General features: G+C 43.6%; 1 protein-coding gene across 11 annotated transcripts in view; it reads right to left on the bottom strand.

Moving 5' to 3' along the window:
* The window catches only part of ATP8A2 (ATPase phospholipid transporting 8A2), a 591,936-nt gene that overhangs the window by 45,940 nt on the left and 528,258 nt on the right, over positions 1–17,738 (bottom strand). For all 11 annotated transcript variants that reach the window (XM_070578675.1, XM_070578681.1, XM_070578680.1 and 8 more), the window contains 2 exons: positions 16,402–16,490; positions 10,196–10,300 (listed from right to left, as the gene is read on the bottom strand). In XM_070578675.1, coding sequence (XP_070434776.1) covers positions 10,196–10,300; positions 16,402–16,490 — 194 coding nt within the window. The remainder of the gene's footprint in view (positions 1–10,195; positions 10,301–16,401; positions 16,491–17,738) is intronic.

Here is a 17,738-nt window from a genome sequence, read left to right as displayed (position 1 = left end):
TTCTTCTCAACCACAAGATCAATGATGTCATACTCACCTGTGACCAAATGGGCCTTAACTGGCTTTCCAAGTGCCAGCCACAGAGATGGGAACTACAGCACCTTACAATAAAGACCACACCTGGGACTTGGGTGGATATGTTGAGAGTAGTGTCAGGTGCAAAAGGAGACATCAAACATAAACAAAAAAATGTCCCGCACTGCCCCTCACGTTCTTTTTTCTTCCCACAGTCCAATACATCCAGAGGATTTATTAATTCTCTTAAATGCACTACAAAAACAACTTTACACCTGTACTCGGAGGGTGCCAGAAAGCCTACACTTCTTGCCTCACTTCCCTCAGGATTTAGGAGCAGCCCATTGAGAAAAGAGCAGTAGAATCCGCCTCTGCCTGGACTCTGTGTAAAACCGTAACTCAGTTTCAGAAGCGGTGTTTCTGGTCATCTGTTTCCAGCTGGCTGGAATGCTTTACTCTCAGAGACCCATCACATCACAGTCGGAGATAGGGAAGAAAGAAAGTCAAACTGAAAAGCAAAAACTCACTGATAATGAAGTAGAGAGGTGATTAGCCAAGATCTTCTAAGAACCTCTCACAGAACTAATCCTTGCTTGGAATGTGAATATCATTATTCAAATGATATGACCTATACAACAAAAAAACACTCTTTTTTGAAAATCTGCCTTTGTATGCTTCTATTGTTGCTCAAATGGGGTTAAATAAAACCAACTTCTAAAAAAAGGATTAAATTATTTCATACTACTTTAAAGGGATACAAGGAGCCATCAGTAGTTTGTTAGTGACATTAACCTCATGAGTAAAACGATTTTTGAAAAGGGTTCTGGTAGGCAAATAGAGAAAGTTGACGTTAAACTAACTTAAGTCATAATCCAAAAGTAAATTTACTCATGTCATCCTGGAAATACAGTCTGAGGATGTGTTACTGGCAAACTAACACAGAACCTGCCTCCATACCTGTCGGCTCACCTCCCTACACCAACAGCAAACGACTGCTTCTCCTCTGGCAGCAACGCCTCTCTCCAGGCATCTCAGAAAGACGCTGCCCGCCTCCACCACAGCGGCGGCGGAGGCTAAGCTCCTGAGTCGACTTCTAGCACAGTTCAGGCACCACTTAAAGGTGAGCAAGGAGACCTTTTCTTGCTTCGTAACAAATGAAAAATGGTATTTACAAAAGCTTTTTAAATTATGAAACATCAGACCATAACAACACCAAAAAAAGGCACCTGGGATTTAACATCCATAAAATAACACAGAATCAATTATTGTAGTTGACACAGGCGGCTTAGGCATTAACTAAATGCTAATGAGGACTTTTACTTCCTTGAAAGTTTATTTTCCTCAGCCTATTCTTCCTGTGCCCAGGATGCAAACAGTCAGCAGAATCCCCGTTTGGGTAATCCAGTCAGCCTCTCTGTAATTTCCTGAACCATTTACTCCCTTTGTCCCACTAACGCATTTCCTCACCTGTTCTGAGCATCTGCCAGGGAGCCTAGAGGTTTAACTGGTCTTGCTTGGGAGCATTGTGGACTCTCCAATTGTTCTCCTAAGAACGCTCCCTGTTGTCTCAACCAAAATATTTGCCAGCGTTAGGCCTTGCCCAAGCTTCTTCCCTGCACAAGATTAAATCCATTCAATTAATTTCTTTTATAGACTAGTCTTCATTAAGGTGGTTCTGGCTGGAAATCATCTTTCTCAACAAAGCTTCTCTTTTCTGAACCATATCAAAGCAGTTAACAGCTCTCATGAGCTTCTTTTTCTTTATTTGCCCTCGAGTGGTCAGCTTGTTTGGCTTCTGTATTCCTTTATGGGAGGGTATAGTTTCTATGTTTGCTCCATGTTCTTTCTACATTTAGGGATATAAAAGGCAACAACTCATAACTATTATTTTCTAGCTTCCTTGGAGTTCTGCCTGTGACTTTATCAAATCAGCAGACTTTGACCCTTTTCTGCGGCCCCTAATCAGACTCCCACTGCCAGGAAGTCGCCCCTCCTGGTCCCTCTGGGGCTCCGCTGCTCTCCAGGCACTCTCAGAAAGGGGAAATTGCACATGGGAGCTTGTGTGTGACTCTCGGTATCTTGGCTTTGGGAAAAGAACCCTGGAGTTCAGAGACACGGGCTCCCCTGTCTTTAGTGGGGCAACTCGAGGTGGGCGACTCCACTTCTCTGAGGCTGAGTCCCTCCTTCTGTGCAGGAAGACACTTTCACTAGCAGCATGTGGTGATAACTGTTATGAGAAAAATAAAATGGGACATAATTTCTGTTCAGCCCGTGGCACTAAAAACAAGGAAGCGGAGCGGGGCTTCTTGAGATTAAAAGACTTAAAAAATACAGCAAACAAATGTTACATGTGGACCTTGCCTAGATCCTAATACAAACCTAATAAAACACTAAAAGGACAGGGTTGAGATGATCAAGAAAACCTGTGTATGGACTGGGTATCAATTGGTAGCAGGGAATTATTGTTGATTTATTAGATGTGATAACAGGCATTGGAGTTACACTGTTTATATGTAATAACATAAACAAGTATAATATATATTAGTCATACACACGTCATGACGTATAATGTGATATTTAGAGCTACATCTTGAAGTCTGTAAGGGTGAAATGTTGTGATGGCCAGGATCTGTTCTATACGCTTCAGCAAAGGAAAACAGGGCCAAAAAGAGGCTACTTGAAGCAACTGTGGCAAGATCTTGCTAAGCGTTGAGTCTGGGCAATGAGTACATGGCAGTTCGTTGTGCTAGTCTCTCCACAACTCGGAATGCTGAATATTTGAATAATTTAAAAACCTTTTAAAACAAATGTATTAAGGGAGTCCCAGGCCGAAGTTATCATAGTGGAGAGGTCGGAAACAATGGAGCAAGGTCAGAGGGTGTGTCTGGAGGTGGATGCATTTGTCCTCAGGGCTGCAGGTCCCTCCAGGACAAGGGTCTGTCTCCTTTGTCCCCGAGTCCCCTTTGCTTGGCCCAGTACTGCCACAGCTGTATGAAATCAGAAAAGAGAAGGGCCCAGGGGCAGCATGAGCCACAGAAGGGCATGGCCAAGCTTGGTGAGGGGAAGCGTGGGAGGGCAAGGGGAGACAGGAGGCCGAGAGTCACACAGGTCAAAGAGGCCGAGGAGAGAGACATCATTCGTGGCCCTGGGCTGCACCTAGCTCAGCGGACAGTGGGAAACCATCACAGGTTTAGACCAGAGAGCAGCATGGCTTGGGGCTGCGCTTCAGAAACCCAGTTTCCAGCTGTGTGGAGGGAGGAGAGGGGAGAGAAAGGCACCACGGCAGGGGACCAGTTGGGATGACAGAGCTGGAGAGAAGTAACGGACCTGGGAAAGGATACTGGCCGAGGAGGGGAAACTGGCCCTTTATGCTTGAGACCTGGTGCCCCGCCGGCTGCAAAGACGAAGAGGGCACAAGATGGGGCTGAGAGGGAGCCTGTGGTACTGGAACAGCTGGTCATGAATGGGAGCAGAGAACCCTGCAAGAAGAGCTGGTTCTCGGGGAGACGGCGAGCCCCGGCCGACATGGGCCTTCACGTGGACGCGACGTGAGCAGAGCACCTCCTCAGGGGAGTCGCAGCCTGGCTGGGAACACCCTCTTCTTTGCCAACAGGAGGCAGTCAAAGCAGGAATCCAAAGGCTGACTTGGGAAACTGTCAGGATTTTGAACCCTCTCCCATCCCCACAATCTAAAACTCACTGTGGCTTGCCCACACGCTCTGAGGTGACTGGGGTTCAGTTGGATCTTTGCCCTTTGCCCCAGCCTGGGGGGTTGAACCCCGACTATACAAACCAGAGAGTGCTACGGACAAAGCGCCTATGTGTTAAAACGGCCAGTGAAATTTAATTGTTATTCAGCTTCTAAGTTAGGGGACCCATGAATGTTAGTTAACACTTTCTGAACGTCTACATATGCTATAGATTTAATATGTATTATTTCATTTGAACCTCAAAGGAACTTTATGATGAGAAAACTAAAGTTCAGAGAAGTTAATAACCTAGCCAAGGTCACACAGCTACATGAGTGGCAGGGCTTGGAGCCCAACTCAGGTCCGTCGGTCTCTACAATCTGTGTTCTTGCCTCTGCTTCATGACACAGTGATGGAAAAAACGCAGCTGGAAGTAAAATAAATCTTAACCAGGTGTTGGAAGCAGACATTTGCCACCTGGCCTGGAGAGGCTTGCTAAAATGATGCCATAATTTCCTATCCTTTCAGCTAATAAAAAACTAATAGATATTTTAGGGAAAAAAGTGTGGGAAGGAGTACAGGGGAAACAAAGGGAAGACAGATATATTAGTATTGCCAACAACCAAAATTTGAGGAAAAAAAAATTTTTCCTGAAATGATATAAAGTCTATATTGGAGAAAGAATATACAGTAAAGCTGGTGCATCTCACATTTTTGGGCTTGCTTCTACTCATCTTTGACTCAGCAGTTGTACCAACTGTGATTTGGAGGTGTGACAAAACCAAATAGCTTTTTGAACATTATTTTAAAGATCAAAGGATTTCTGCCTAAAGATAAATGCATAATGGCTATTCTTTAGTTGAGTACTCAATTCAAAATATATCGGGAAGTTTTTGTTTTTTAATACAATTGGTTTTTAAAAGAGCACTGGGAGACTGCTGCCTGGAGTGGAGGAATAATCGTTTGTCTGAAAATCCTGCTGATGTGTTTCAGGCTCTGTCTTCTACTTTTCAGCAGATAACACTCCATTAGGATTCCCAGATCGGCCACTTGGACCAGCGCCCTACCTACGGAGAGGGAGCCTTGATGAAATGGAAGCTGAGTGAGCACCGTGGATCCCAGACAGAGCAGTGAATCAGATTTCCCTCCCGAATTCCCAAGACGTGGACAGGCTGTCTGGATTACCCCGTGTGCGTGGTTCAGCCCCGGGGTCACAGGGCCCACGCATCAGCATTCAGGGAGGACATAAAACCAAATGGGAGATTCAAGAGATCGCTCACCATAAGGTGAAGATCAGTCACACAGATGCCTTTATCAGAGGCACAGAGAAAGCCATGCTTGGGGAAAGCACTTAAGTGAAAGAAAATTCCACCGCTTTGCTGGGGAAAGGCAGGGGCAGCAGCCAGAACTCCACGACCTTGAAACTGGAGAAAATCAGCCTAGCCCCCTCCCTGCCCCCACCAACTGTGATGAACAGAAAGAAGGTCTAGAATACAACAAGGTCTCCTTTTTGTTTATTCAGACTAAGTATAACTAGATGTTTTCATCAAATATATTCACCTTTCTTCTTGCTTGTCAAAATACCTAAAACATCAGAAGACTCTCTACCCCACACCACGGGAGAAAAACAATTTAAGGGGAAAAAAAGTTAATTTGTCATCTCACATAACATTTTAGGCACTTGTTTAAATTATATTTGCAGAAGTAAGTGGCCATCAGTAGATTTTCTTCTACCAGAAAAAAAAATTGTATCAGATACACTTTAGAAATAAAGAGGGGAAAAAAATATTACCGAAACATTGAAAAAAGGAATTCTTCCATTTAGCTCCTCATTTTTCAGACTTGAAAAATAACGATATGCACGATAGACTCTCTTCCACACACAGGACAGGGGAATAGCTCTTGGTAAAGATTACTGGGGAAGGTGGTTTGGGGAAAGATATTCTGAACAGGGCAAGTATTAACAAGCGTCTAGTGTCTGTAAGGTACACAAACAACGTGTCAAGAAAAATGCTCCACCAAGAAAAGATGAACTAAAATCAAGACCAACTTTTTGTTCATTACCTTAAGCATTTTCCTACTTCACTCCACTTTCTAGATATCTAATTCTCCGACTTTGCCCTTTCTCATTATCAGCTTGTTTTATCTAAGTCATGATAACAGGCTTCTTTATGCATAAATTACACAGGTTAATCTTGGAAGACAAGATGTACTAATGAAAAAGTGCAGAAGCACACTAATGAAATTTTAAAGTTTACCACAATAGTGTAAAAGTTTGGGGCTTAGACAAGATCAATAAAATGTTAGGTTGAAGTATTTTATTGAATGAATAAAGCGTATAGAGGGACACTTAGAACCCCTAGCTACTGTTTCAAAATTGTAATTGTAAAGTTGGCACAAAAGTGTTTTTTAAGATTAACACATAAAGATTTTTGTTCCATTTCTTCTGAGTACATTCCTGAGAAAAACTGCTAGAATATTTGCCAGTGACTTGGACCCGCATTTTACGACTTGGCAGAAGGTCCTGAAGGGGCCTTAAGAAAGGCTTTCCAAACTGAAAGCCTTTGTAACCCTCGTAGTTAGGGATGCTGAAGACACCAGGGGGCCAGAGGCTTTGCTGGCCCTGGGGGGGGGGGCGGGGGGGTGGAGGGGTTGGGGGGATGGGGGAGTGGGGGGGTGGCAGGAGGGCTGTGGGCTGCTGGGGAGTACCACTCCTATCTGTTCCTCTCTGTCTGGGTAGGGCGATGCTAATGCCCTAAATGTCTCTCCATCTGTGATTCTATGTAAGCTCTGTTCTTACCCCATGAGATAAATGGCCCTCGAACTAAAGGCCAAGTGACTGCCTGCATATCTCTCAGCATCTCTCTGGCCACTTTCAACACAAGCTAACACACCAGGCACCAACACCAGGCACAGATAATGCAGATTCCCCTTCCCTTCCTCACTGCCACCTCAGTGGACTTTTGCGTTTCCAGCCAGCCAGTCAACAAATATTTACGGAGTCTCTCCTATGTGCCAGACTAACAGCTAGAGAGATGCATGGGTCAACATCAGGCGGGCGTGGGGAATAAGGATGAGGAGGTGTGAGAAGAAGCAAAAATGCTAAGGACCTCTCAAAGACGGCATCTATAAATCTTTAGAGAGAAGATGGAGCTGAAGAAGCTTCTACCCCACCCCTCCTGGGCTTACCCTCCCCTATCTCTCTCCAGCACCAGAGGTACACAGGATCCCAGGCAGGTGCGAAGGAAGAAAACAAAGGTGATAAAGGAACTCCTGGGAGGCCAAGCAGGACAAAATCATCTCTTGCAGAGAGCAGCATGCTGCCATTATCTAGTTTGCAGATGGACCACCCAGAAAATCTGGGAGCAATTAGGATGGAGAAAAACAAATCCGGGGGTGGGGGAGGCTGAGGATGATAGGAGGCACAAAGTCCCCAAACTATCTTCTGCTAGGAACACAAAAGTGAGGCAAGACACTGGGATTAGAGGAAAAAGAAACCCGTGTAACCAAGCATAAGCAACCACATTCACACATTCATACACCATCACGTCAGCTACGAAGCTGCGAAATTCTAGCTGCGAAATTCACAAAGGTAGGAAACCGCATTTAAATTTGAATTATCTTCTGATATCCATTTGAACACTTAAAAGTGATTTTTTAACAGGATAAGTGAATTTTTAAAAGTACATTCTTTTTATCAGCAACAAGCAAAGACAGGCTTACACTCTCAAGGCTGACAGCCCACGGTTCCTTCAACATGGCCACTCTCCTGCCAAACTGAGGACTGATTGCTGATAGTTTGCCTTCCTGCTGTGGATCAGGCAATATAGTGTGTTGTACACATTGTTTCATAAACCCTAACCCCCCAAATAATAGTCTTCTTCCATAACAGATGAAGAGACAATCTCATTACATGAAATAGCTTGCCCAAGGTCCCGTGGCTAATCAGTGGCTGAGCCAGAATTGAACCGCAGGCTCGCATTCTCTGTGGAATGCACAACGGCCCTCCAAACTGAGTAGGGGCTTCTCTTGGCACACTGTCTGACTTGCGCCTTCGCACAGACTGCTCTCTCAGCCAGAAACACTCTCTCATCGTTTCTCTCCATCAAGTCCATCTGTCCTTCACATCTTCAAAGCCTTGTTGTCCATTCTATCTCCAACATGAAGCCTTTCCTGATTCTCAAGCCAGATGGCCTCCAGGACTGCTCCTCTTCGGAACGCGCTCTGCGCTACTGACCCCATGTCTGGTCTGTTTAAGAACCTCACAGGCCGGAACGAGACCCTGCCCCACATCAGATCAAGCATGCTAAAGTGTATTGTCATGTCACATTATATGGAACATCTTCCTGTCAAATATTTGAAAGGAGTTTTAGAATTTGGCTCTGATTTCTCATTTTACTTAGAAATTACTTATGATTTCTCAGCAATCACTGGGTATGCTTGAGAATTCTTGAGATAGAGTCTATAAGTTGTTTTCAAATATGATAAAATTTAATGTTCTTATTAAGCTTAATAATTATTGACTGGTATTCATTTTAGAGTTTTAAACATTTATTTTATTTATTTATTTAAAATTTTTTTTGAGGAAGATTAGCCCTGAGCTAATTATTGCCAGTTCTCCTCTTTTTTGCTGAGGAATCCTGGCCCTGAGCTAACATCCGTCGCCATCTTCCTCTACTTTGTATGTGGGATGCCTACCACAGCATGGTGTGCCAAGTGGTGCCATGTCCACACCCGGGATCCGAACCGGCAAACCCCAGGCCACTGAGAAGCAGAATGTGCGAACTTAACCACTGTGCCACTGGGCCGGCCCCCTAAACATTTATTAATTTCAATTTGCAGAGGCTTCCTCTACAGTAGTCCCTCCCTCCCTTATCCACGCAGGATATGTTCCAAGACCCCCAGTGGATGCCTGAAACCGTGGACAGTACTGAAGTAGGACGGCATGAGATTTCATCGTACTACTCACAACGGCACACAATTTAAAACTAATGAGTTGTTTATTTCTGGAGTTTTCCATTTAATATTTTTGGACAATGGTTGACGTGGGTAACTGAAACTGCAGAAAGCAGAACTGTGGAAAAGGGGGGACTATTATATTTTTAGAGCCCATGAATATTTTTTTTTTAAGGTCTCAATGTCGTAGGCCCTTGAAAATCTAGTAGGTGCTAAGCACTGTGCCTCAAGTGTCCGAGGGACAGAAGAGCTGGCCAGCCTGGCCGCGTGCTGTCCGTGTGCGGGTTACACAGAGATCTGCTCTATAGATCTGCTTGAGACCCTGATGGGGTAGGTGGCCCTGCCCATCCCGTCAGGACCTCAAGCCCACTGAAAACAGTGGTTTCTGTGTTGTTGACTGACCCTTTTTACAGCAACAGCACAGCTGCCATACAATGAATGCTAATGGATGCACTTATTGAAAAATGTCATAAACAAACACAAAGCCACCACTTCAACTACGCACTCTACAACCCCTTTCCTAAAACAGCAATGGTTATTTGAAATTATACTCCTGATACTTCTAAAAATGTTTGGATTTTCTTTCCTTTAAGAAAAAATATTGCTTGGAAAGATGATACAAATAAACAGAATATAAACAAAACACAGTAGGAATGCCTAGCAGTATTCCACTTCTATATTTCTGTTTCATCAGCAGTTAGCTACAAATTTCCTTCTAAGCATTTATAGGGGAGTTGTAGTCATAATTTTCTAGACAATCTGTCTCTAACGCAGCAATAGCTCTTTATTACCCTGCAAACTGTCCTGGGGTCCAGGTAAATTTCCTCTGGTAAACTTTAACCAAACGTACTCTAATAACACTTGAACATACACGATTAAACAAAAACTACTCAGATGCCCCACTGTGAGGTACAGGGGAGAGGAGGGTGATGCTCCATGAGAAACAAGGGGAGGGAACAGCAGCATTTGCTTCCATGAACTAGCATGTCTGTAGGTCACATGATACTTTCTCAACGCCAGTAGAAAATAATAATTCATTAAAGACAAAACACAAAAAACCTCAGGTATACTTGAAGTGGACTATAACAGGATTTACATGAATAATTAACAACATGCATAATTCAGCATGAAAACCTCTACAGTAGATACTCATCCTTTCATATAATAATTGAGCCTGATAGCAACAGGCCTCGCTTTTAAATACTCTTTGGTAATACTCCTTTTCTACCTTAAGATAATATTGCTACTATTTCTATTTTCTACATGTGGGTTGTTTTGCCCACGTCCACCAACAAAAACCCCAGTGTTAACTGGGGCAGGTCCAGTGACTCAGAAATTCAGATTGCATGTTGCCACTGAAAGAGTGAGATTTAAATCTATGACCACATCCTTAGAGAATAAGCAAAATGCTGAAAACCGAGCAATCTCTGCTCACATTGAAAACTGGGAGGAGAAAAAGAAACACAGGAAGGAAACGGGAGGAAAAGGGCCAGGAGGACTCGTGTTCTGCACATACTCGGATGGCGCCGCCCCACCTCTTTCCATTACTGTCCCGAAGCATCGCCTTTCCCATCACTCTGGACTTAGTTTCCAGCTCCTGCACCTCCTCCAGCAACGTTTTCTTGCAGGTATGCTTGGCCCTGTGTCACAAAGAAAGACAAAAAGAACATGACATGACACAGCTGGAAAGATCAGTCGCTCCCCTCATGGGACACATCTGAATACTCTTTCACCAAATCCGAGGCTTGTAACATCACAGAACATTCATGGTCCCTGTTGCATGGCAAGGGCTCCATCTTCGTAACCTGGGAAACATCCCAAGTCCCGCCGAACAGACTCAGACCACGAACATCAGAAGTGACCCTCCTCCACCTCCTAAAACCCTGCAGATCTGGCTGGGGACCCCAGACACTCAGAGCAAAGACCGGGGTTTATGGATACTCATGGGTGTGTCTCTAAAGCTTTTCACTGTAAGACCTTAAAACCTGGAAGGTGCTTTCAATCCTCACCTTAGTGGATGTATGCGGGTCCCTTGGCCCTCGCCCCGACTGTGATCAGAGAGCCCGGGGTGAGCAGTTTCCTCTTTCTCTTTTTGGTGTGAAAACAGCCACTGTCAGGGCAGGCATGGGATTTATAATGCTAGAGTTCATGCTCTTCATGTCAAAGCCTTGACCTAAAATTTGGGGTCAACACAAATATCCAGGCACAGCTTTTCCATCCTGCTCCTGCAGAGACTTACCCGTAGGGCCCATGTATGTAGGCCTCAATGGTGTTAAACAACCAATGGAACAACGAAAGCAAGCTGGCCTTCCCACCAGGACTGAAACCGCAGCCTGGACTCGTCCATCTGCTTGAACTGTCGGAAGAGTTATCTGCACCCTTTTTCTGATTAAACTAAGGAATACCTCACAACGACAATGTTGAATAAGAGGCTGATCTCAGGGTCCTCCTACAACTGAGACTAAACACAGAGCTACTGTTTGGAAACAATATAGGCGAAGAAGAGGCATTTAACAAGGTACAGGTTATAAGTGGCAAAAGAAAAACTATAAAAAAGGCTCCTAACTGAACAATATGGGGCGGGTTCCCTTATTAAGAAAGTTTTCTATGAGGTTCAATATAAATGAATGTGAGGGTCCCGCTAAGGACCAGGACTCCCAGACAGAACAAGAACAAAACTGAGCACGTCTGCAAGGAAGTGAAGCCAGCGTAAGGGAACACTGTAAGGCTGTGGGCTGTTTCCGTGGGATCACATGCTCCCGCCCACCCTCCACCTCCAAGGAAAGAAAGTCTGTTAAGATAACGCCCAGCCATCCCGCAACACTCCAAGTTAATCTATAATGGAGTATTAGTACTAAGACACTGTCTATGCGCCTGCCATTCCTTTTCCCCAAAGTAAACAAGGGAACTGAACCACACAGCTTCTAACACATAATACCTTAATTACATCAAGCAGAGTCCTGAGACTCAGGAGGGATAAAACACTGCAGTTCAAAGCAGGGACTGTGGAATTTTAATTCAAACAGTAAATGAGAAAATGTTAAACATTTTGCTGGAAAGGAGACAGTCAAAAAGAAGGCTAAAATTTACACTGTTCAATATTAATCCAAATGCTGGGCCCCAAACATTATCTTTTATCTCACGGGTTTATGGGACTATACTGATAAGAAGTCGGCTTCGCGGCAAGCCCCATTCTGTTCAGATTCACCCCCAACGTACAGATCCCATGAGAACAGATCTGCTCGTCCTGAAGGAGGAGCTCACTCTCCGTTTCAGGACTGTCCTCACTCCACCATCATCCTCCGGTCCTCTTCCCTCTCGAGCCCACACAGAGTAAGCATTCTTCATCGACCTCTAGAACAGCCAACAGTGTTATCTTCTGGGCTAGGTGAGAAGGGTGGCACTAAGAAGGAGGATTGGAACAGGAAAGGCTGGGCCACTGGGTATAGGGCACTGGATATCTACAGCTTAGGCCAAGGAAGAAAAGAATCTGATCCACTGCATTGAAGCTGCCAGTTTTCACTCATTCACAAAATCGCCTCAGAGGGAAATGATCTGAGTATCTTGATGCTACCAGGCATTGTGCACGTTCTCAGTGGATGAAACTGCATCCACGTCCATGAGTTACTCAGCAGCTTTGCAGTATTTCCCTTAGGCTAGCTCCTATGAGCTAGCCTGGGAACTTAACCACTGTTTGAGAACGCTGAATGGCAACTCTGGGATGATTGGCTAGGCTTTCTGCGTGAGGCACTGGAGTAGACGTGATGCCAGCAACGTAAAACCATTTTCTCAAGAACCTTTACCTAATAAAGCCCTAACTAGATAAATGATTCCAAAATCTCCCGTCAGAGTCTACGTGTGAATTGACTAAAACCTAATAGTTATAGGTTTAAAAAGCCAGTCTTGAAGCATTAGCCACTGGCATGTAATTTAGGTGTCACCAGGAGCTGGGGTTTGGCTTATTCTGAGTCACACCTTAGGCAGAGTGAGCCCCATTATCTGTGAACAGCTTACCCCAGTGGCCCAGGGCTGGCTTCATCTAACTCCACATCGAGAGCCAGACAATCTCATGGGGGGCAGGGCAGGGGTGCACAGCCATCAACAGAGAGTGTGACAGTCGCCTGGGAGCCTTCAGATACAGCTCCAGGTATCTCCAGGCTATTAGGGACTTTAAAATAAAGAGATCAGCTTAGAATCTTGAACTTTTCATCTTTTGATTTCTGAAACTTTTTTCCTGAACTCTTTCTCTTGCATGGAAGGATAGTAAATTAGAAGGAAATGTTAAATTCTAAACGTAGATGAAAATGTAAATACAATGTACTTCAAAAGAAAATAGTTTAATCATAAAGTTTTAAAAAAAAATCAAGGCCCATTTGTACACAGAAATTTCTTATTACCTTTATTTCCATTTAACTGCCCATCTGGGATTATAATAAGGGAATGAAGTCATTCTGGAATTGTGGAATGCATTGTGCGCTGACTGGTAAAGTACAAGAGATACGGCTAGAGAAAAGGAGACGGGTTCCTGTGTTCAGTGGCCTTGAGTTTTTTATTATTTTTATAAAGCAATACTAAGGAATTTGTCTGAGAGGAGAATAAGTACACGGCGGCTGAGCTAAGAATGCTGCCACAGGTAAACACTGTGGAGAGTGTGAGCTGAAGGATATCAAAAAAGTTCTGGGCAATTTAAACTTCATGCTTCTAATAAAATACTCAGAGCCAGGTATCACATATAATCAATCAATTTTTTAATAAAACATGTGTTAGTTTGGTCCCTCAAGAAAATCCTGGTTCACAGGATAACAGAGTAGGTATTTCATGGTGTCCAAATCTGACTTAAGATAGTCTAATAATGGATCTTCATCCAGAAAATTGACAGACTTCATGGAAAAATGACCGAATTACCTCATGCTGTCTTTTTTCTTATTTTTAACACTTCAGGTCCTGACATGGAAGAGCGAGACCGGGCAAAGAAGGGGGAAAATGCAGAAAGACAGAGCAAGTCATGTTCTCAAGCGCTCAGAGAAATCTAGGTGAAAAGGCAGGCCTGTCTCGTGCTGGCATTTAAAAGCTCTTTCAAAATAGAGTTAACCACCAAAACTCAAAACAAAACAAAAATTCCTTAAGACTGGCCCAAGGCAAGATGAAAGTATTACGACACAGCAGGAGACTCCTCCCAAGGCCACATGGCCATCACAGGGCAAGTTCTTCAACTGCTCCTTAATGCCTATCCACTGAATTTAAAACTCTTCTTGGAAGTCCGAGGTGCATCATAGCACATCGTGTTTCAATAAATAGCTGACAATTTGAACCAAATGATGGGTGGTTGTGGACAATCAGGATTAATATTTTTGTTCAGTGTGCAGGGAGAGAAAACAGAACGTGTTTTACAAAGCTGGAATTCAGAAGGAAATCACAGTGCAGGCTGTGGCCTCATCAGAGGTAAGGAACTCACAACATGCTTTCTCTTCTTGGGAGCAGCCTCTATAAATGTACTCAACTCAACAACAAATATTTCAGGCTGGGAGTAAAATGCAGTAAAACATGGGCCCCATGATCAGAGAGAAATGCCCAAAGAAACTTGCAAAATTCTTGTTTTCGAGGAGAGAGGTGACTTCATTAGATAGTAAATATACATTACAAATTGAGCATATGCTTTGGGCAAATACTCCAGCTGAGAGCCAATAATACATGCCATTCTCCCTGGTCCCCCAAATGAAACGAGACAAACATGCACTTTAGAAAGTGTCTCTGGGAGTCAGTGGGGTCCTTCCCGCTCAGCCCGCCGCCGAGGTGCTGTCTCCTCCTGGGCAGGGCTGTGATCTGAGTGCTCACCAGGCAGTGGGCAGCAGGGAGGACAACACGCACGGCCAGCCTCTGCTCGCCACCCCCCCAACCCCCGCCCCAACATCTTCTCTGTAGGGTCCTGTCCCTGCTCCTACCTGGCTGGCAAGTTTCTTGGGAAGGAAGTGACTTTTACTCTTCCCATATGGTGGAGCTAGAAGCAGTGTCATTTGATTTATCACTGTTAAAATGTAAATGGTGCTAATTATACCGAGCCCAGGAGACCAAAAACAAGTCCTGTTTGAGGGAGTAGATAACTTGCCTCACAGTGATGGGGAACTTTTACTTAGAATATATTGGAAAAGATCCAGAAAATAAACAAGTAGGCAGAGACATCGTCTCTTTGAAACTCACTTTGAAATGGTAGAAAGATACTTCTGCTAAAGTCTCACTTGGCAAATACACAGTCTCAGCAAAAATTTCTTTTTCACGACATTAAGATAGTTGAATTTAAATAGGCTGAGATTAATTTATAGTCAAATTACTGTTCTCAATCACTATAACTAGAAAAGTGACTTGATGTAACCAAGACAGTGTTATATTTATCTAAAACTAACTTGATTATCTTGCAAAATTGAAGAAATTTGGCAAGGTGATATATTGTGCCACAATTGGGCTCTGTGCTAAAAAAGCAAATAATAGAACTAACATTTTCTTTCAGTGCATTTATTAGATTAAGAAAACATCTCTCCTGGCTATAATAATTTCATTTCTAAGGATTCTGATTTTGCTATTTACAGAGCAGATATAATGGAAGTAGTGGTAAATCAAGGCATTTAAGAAATTAGAATTATTTAATTTTTACTAACAGTTGCAAAACCTAGTGAAGACAAAAACAACACCCAAAATATGTGCTATAAAATTCTCTACCTCTTTCTGCATTAGGTATCATCAGTTGTCAAGATAATGCCAAAATGAAAACTTTTTCAAAAGACATCCTTAACTGTCAGGCAAGAATAATTCTCACTGAGTGTGGGAGGAAGGGAGAGAGAAAAATGAAATCTGATGTCTCTTCCTGGAAGGTCTGGATGAAAGGCTCAATTCTCTACCTCAAGGCCCTAAAATAATCATGCTTTGCCCAAAGTAGAGGCAATCCAAGAATCTCACTTTTCAGGGAAATTGGCAACTATTTAGAGGAGGAACTCGGTCTGCCCCAAACAAAAACCAGTATTATCTCACTCAGAATATTCCATCTTTTGCTCATGGATGACATTAAAATGCATATTATCTTGGAACTTAGCTGGCTGCTTCTTTTACGTTGTACATAAGGTATTTCAGAAACAACATATTTTGAAACGTATAAATAAAAATTGATCATGAGTATTTCCTATTTAATCTGTTATAATTTCATTTTTGTGATTAATTTTCTTATTAGACTTATTAGACTGTAAATTGACAGTCTAGAAAAATGATATTCGAAGGATTCCTACTGTAAATTATTTGGAAAAATGAAGACTATCTCATTCTTGTATTTTGAAATGAGTTACATACACACAATTTCAAGCATGGGATTTAAAGCCAGACTATATTTGTGATCATTTAGCATTGACTTTTAGGTACAAGGAGAAATGAATTTTGAGTCATGCTCCCTAACCTTGACGGAATGGGTCTGTACTTAGAAACTGTCCCTTATAACTATGTACAAGTAACACCTCTCTTGACCTTCAGACAGCTTGTTTCGGGACTTCTTTTTTGCCTATATTCTCATATCAAGGTAAAGCACAGGTTAAAAGAAAAAAAACCCCAACATCCTCTACATCCTCTGCTGGCAGGTGGCAGGAAACCTGTTCCTTCCGAAGTCCCAAAGCATCTATTACGCTGTGGCAGGGCTCTTGTGAAAGACAACTGCAAGGACAGATGAGCAAGACTTCAGGTTACTACTTCATTTTTCACTTACGCTTTCCATGCCACATCTTCGATCAGACATGCAGTAGGAACCAGAAATAATCCCAACCAGAAGTGTGCAGAGCTCAGGACCATAGTTGCCTGCAGGAAACAGAAGTGACATGTGCATTAATACTGACTCCTTCAAAAACAATGAGATGTAATTTAATCAATGTATAATATCCCATAACACAAAAGCAACACAAAGTATTCAATTCAGTGAAGATTAAAACATCCACCTAGGAAGAATGTCAAGGGGGACTGAGGGGTGAGCCTCTCTCCATGATCTCCATCAGCTTTTGTCTCCATTCTTTAATCCTGACAAGTGTTGTTGTCTCCCTCTTTTATAAACAGCTTCAAGCCCCCTTCTGGTCAGAACACTGTCCTAAATCCTCCCTCTGGAGAAATGTGGGAGCCACCAGACACCAACATAATGAACTCCACGAGGCTGCTTCCATCCGCTCACTCACGCATCAGTTCATTTTCCTTCGCTGCTCATTCATCCGTGGAGCCAGAATCCTGGTGCAAGGCACAGTGATTCTCAACACAGAGAAGAGAAAGAGGAACAGGGGGTAGTCGTTGCCTTCAAGGAACTGAAAATTGTGTTGTGCGATCTGCATCACACATGGAATATGATATGTACATTATAATATTCTATGGGGTTTCAGAGGAAGTCTAGAAGGCTGGAAAGACTTCCTAAAGAAGACAGAATGTAGGATGTGCCTAGAAGGATAGACAGGATTTCAGCAGCTAGAGAGAGAGCCATTCCGAGTGGAAGGGTGACAGGGAGGAGCAGCGAGGAGCACAGTCTTTGACGAGATTGACCCATGCTGGGTCACAGACAGCTTGGGAGGAATCAGGTAGAGGGTTTTAAGGAACTGTATTGCAGGGCCAATTAGACATCAGTTAGGTGAGGAGCTGAAAAGAGAACTTAGGGCAAAAGCAGAGGGAGGGAGGAGTTTGCTTGGAACAGAAATGGGGGCTGGGGAGCACAGGTTCCTTAAATTTTGGTTTCCAGTGAACAAGGCCGGGAGTGTGGACCTGGCAAGCTGGCCTGGAAGGATGGGCTCCTTAGAAAACGGATCAAAGGAAGTTAAAGTGTGACAGAATCCTTCATGTTCATCAGTGTTTCTTTTCCGGCGTTCTCACCATTTGATTCGACTGGAATAGATGGGTTTTGCTGTAACAATATAAAGCAGAGCGAGGCTTATGGAGGGAGGGAGAGCAGAGAGGCTGGGGCACGATTAACTTTGCTGACCCTGTGGGGACTTGGTGGGGCTGAGAATCCAGGGGGCCCAGAGCAGCTCTCTTCATGCTGCACAGAGAGGGCAAGGTGCACCCTGGCCCTAG

Source organism: Equus przewalskii, chromosome 16 (genome assembly GCF_037783145.1).
Source record: "Equus przewalskii isolate Varuska chromosome 16, EquPr2, whole genome shotgun sequence".
NCBI classification, from domain to species: Eukaryota; Metazoa; Chordata; class Mammalia; order Perissodactyla; family Equidae; genus Equus; species Equus przewalskii.
Note: the sequence above shows the minus strand (reverse complement) of the source record. Positions and strands in the feature narration are given on the sequence as shown.